The 3,670-nt window shown below is 41.5% G+C and overlaps 1 protein-coding gene across 17 annotated transcripts in view; it reads right to left on the bottom strand.

The window, feature by feature from the left end:
• Positions 1 to 3,670, bottom strand: part of DLG2 (discs large MAGUK scaffold protein 2) — a 1,827,487-nt gene that overhangs the window by 325,312 nt on the left and 1,498,505 nt on the right. For all 17 annotated transcript variants that reach the window (XM_045293139.1, XM_045293148.1, XM_045293133.1 and 14 more), the window contains one exon: positions 1,916 to 2,018. In XM_045293139.1, coding sequence (XP_045149074.1) covers positions 1,916 to 2,018 — 103 coding nt within the window. The remainder of the gene's footprint in view (positions 1 to 1,915; positions 2,019 to 3,670) is intronic.

Below are 3,670 nucleotides of genomic sequence, written 5' to 3'. Positions count from 1 at the left end.
AATGTGTATGAATTGTTGAATGGAAACTGACTTGCTCTATAAACCATCATCCAATTCACAATAAAAAGTAAAACTAAAAACATTAAGGAAACAAAAACAACTCCAACCCCCTGTGAAGCACAGTTCTACTCCGACACACGAGCACCATGAGTCAGCGTCACCTCGATGGCAAATGGTTAGAGACGGAGAATCTCAGAGGGCGTGGCTTCAAAACCACCCCAGCACCTCCCGCACCCTCTCCTGGGGAAGCCAGCCAACTCAACAGAATTCACGCCCCTTTGACACCGAAGACAACAGGCTCTCTCCCTGTTTTAGGGTACACTCACATGGTAGTGCCTTCTTATGCAGAAATGTCCATTCATTCCACAAATGCTTTTACTCTCCACCTACTATATGCCCAGCTAATTCAAGTGTTTTCATTTTTATGCTTTATGATAGGTACTTTCATACCATTACCAGACAGGTCTACTGATATCTATGATGTTGAGAGGCTCCTAAAATTGGGAAGGGCATGGTTTTGTTTTTTTTATGTTATCACTTAGCCATCTTTGATAATCATCAAATTTCACCCTCTCTTCTTTGTAGCCATGTTTGTCTAGGTCAATGGGAGAAAGATTTTTTTTTCTTAAAATTTACCATGACTTAACTGAAAATTCTAATTTTAAAGAAACATGAACGCAACTTGCCAAAGCACAAAGAGCAGAATGTGCTGTGTTTATTCTCGCACAAATGTGTAACTGGTGACCACTAATGGTAATATCTAAGACATCACTGGCGAGACACAAACCTTAGTCTTCAAACCGCTATAGAGTGATCCGGTTTAAGAATTATTCAGAAGTCAAAGGAACCTTTTTACCCACCATGTGTGTTAATCTTGACTCATGTTCCTATCAATGAAAATGCTGATGCCAGCGAGGCTCTCCAGGATGACGTCTTGTGTCCTCATCCTCAGCTGCTGAATATTCTTTCTTTCTAGCCATGTGCACCAAAAGCAATTCACTCAGTTTTTGAACACAGTAGGCACATTCTACTGTTTTGTTTGTTATTCTGCACAAAGCCTATCCCATTTTCATTAACCAAGGGGTAGACTATGTATAGCTTTGCTAAAAAAAAAAAAATCAACCACACAACACATTTCAGTTGTCTCATTGAGCTTCTGTCTGATTGCAGAAATAGATGTTTAAACAAACCAAAGACAAAGGTATGGATAATCTAATTTATGACATCTCACCAAGTCTTTGGAATTACAGTGACAGAATCCAAAATGTTTCACCAAAAACTCACTGCCATTGAGTTGATGCCAGCTCATTATTACACTACGGCACAGGGCATATGTGCCCCCTGTGAGTTTCTGAGATTGTTTACAGGCGTGGAAGGCCCTGTCTTTCTTTCCAAGAGAGAAACCACACCTGGTGTGGTTTCAAATTGCTGACCTTTCACTTAGCAGTCCAACAAGTTCGTGTGGTAAAAAAATGAAGGAACAACAAAAATTCACAGGAAAGACAAAAGCCATGTTTGTATTAATGAGAATGTTAATGCTCTAAGGAGAGAATTTGATCTATTCTCTGGTCTATTTCTGTAGGAAAATATCTCCCCTGCTTCCTACTCTTAATGAATTGTCCTCACGGTATCCATTGGTGACCCAAGGTGCTTACCAGGTAAGGCTATAAATGAGAAACAGCTGACGCTGCCTGCTATTTATGTAAGTCATCTATTCAATAGGACTTTCTGTCTGATGGCTACCTGGAAGATTAGTGGTAACAAAGCTTCATGTTTCTTGGACCAGAATGACCAATTCTTCACTACAGGTGGTTTGTTGAGAATCATTAAAAATACTGTGAGCAGTAATTCTAACTTTCATAGGTATCCACACAAACACATGATCAGAGCATTGTTGGTTGGTGTCCAGACTGACCTTCTGGTTGGTATTGTGCTATAATGGTCACCGTCTGGCCAGCCCCCTTGAGGGCAGCAGCTGCCTGCTCATGGGAAGCTCCGCGGAGGTCAATGCCATTCACCTGAAATGGAAAACAGAGACTGTTGGTATTTCATGGAGCGTATCACTGAGAGAAGAAGAAGGTTCCTATCGTTGCAGGGCAGTCTACGATTAGACCACATGCCTCAAACTTTGTGTCTTAGCAAGTTTCCTGGTTCCAACGAGTTTTAGCTCGCAGAGGTGTGAGGGTTCCTCTGGCACGGCTCATGCATGATATGACCAGGTGGGAAACTTTATCTCTGTCCACTAGGACTTTAGTGTGTGCACTGAATTGGATTCTTTGGGTTTCCTAGATTTCTTAAGCAGACAGGAACTTCAAAATTAGAAGGGCAGCAGAATAATAAAGAGAGAGACATGTAATATATGTGGATGAGGGTACTGACAGACTAATATATTCATATGATATTCTGGGGAGCCTGCAAGGAATGGGTCTGGCTGCCTGCCAAATCCCTCCCTTTGGTCAACTGCCTGGTCCTGTCATCCTGGGCTTGGTTAGACAGCCTTGAGCCTTATTCCAAAATAAACCAGACTGCCCTATTTCTCAAGTACAATTCCAGAATGATTTCTGACAAAATGAAATAAAGAATGCCAGGAGTTTATTTTGCTGTGGCTAACTCCCACTTGAGGGCCGATGTTAAAAGGAAAATTGAGCAGTTAAAACCCAGGCACAAACCAACCCAAGGAGTGGGAGTTGGAGGGAGTCATCCTTACATCAGATGAGAAGCAAAGCGAAGTGTTTCTGGAATACATTCAGTCCATGCCAAAACAATATAATTACTAGGAGGGTTCTGTGTCTGCCCCAAGGCTTTGCCCCACAAGATGAATGGTGGGTAAAAATAGAGATGAACAAGGCAAGTCCCCATGATGAACACTCAGTAACTGTTGTACCGTAACTTTCCCAGGGATAAGGTTTTCAAGGTGTTATCAGAATTTTGCTTCCTTGGCTATGGGCCAAGAACGGATGGATTTATCTAGATGCTATGTTTTCTGGTGGTAGTTGGGAAGCTACAGCTGTGTTTCTTGGTCAGGCATGGAACATCCATAACCTTCAATTCCACATCCCGGGCCTCTCCTAAGGGTGTGGCTATGTGCCTTTTCATTGGTTCTGACTCAGAGCAACCCTGCGTAAAACAGGACCGAGCTCTTCCCAGGTCCGCACAAATCTCACCAAGGTTGCTATGTTTGAGACTATTACTGCAGGCTCAGTGTCAATCCATCTCATTGACAACCTTCCCCTTTTGCAACGAACCTATAGTTTCCATTCCATCTCTTTCCACTGATGTAGTCTAGTTGATTCCTATGTATTCCATCCTGAGGTATAGCTATATCTAGTCATCATTCATGCTGCTGAAAAAGACATTTCCAATGAGTTGGTCATCAAAAATTCTATTGAGCCATTTCCAGCATCCCCAAAGCCATATTTTTCAACTACACGTCCTTCTATTTCCAACTTTTGCATTCCAATCACAATTATAAATGCATCTTAAGAGCCTGTTTGATCCATTTAAAATCTCCAACTTCTTCATCTTGGCATTAGTAGATGGTGTTACGTTTCAATACTAATAATAACTGGTCCTCCTTATATGCATATGGATTTTAAAAATCATTTTATTAGGGGCTTATACAACTGTTATCACAATCCATACATACATCAATTGTGTAAAGCACATTTGT

The sequence above is a fragment of the Echinops telfairi genome, unplaced genomic scaffold (assembly GCF_000313985.2).
Source record: "Echinops telfairi isolate 266 unplaced genomic scaffold, ASM31398v2 ScPeMD7_1713;HRSCAF=2227, whole genome shotgun sequence".
Classification (NCBI taxonomy): domain Eukaryota; kingdom Metazoa; phylum Chordata; class Mammalia; order Afrosoricida; family Tenrecidae; genus Echinops; species Echinops telfairi.
Note: the sequence above shows the minus strand (reverse complement) of the source record. Positions and strands in the feature narration are given on the sequence as shown.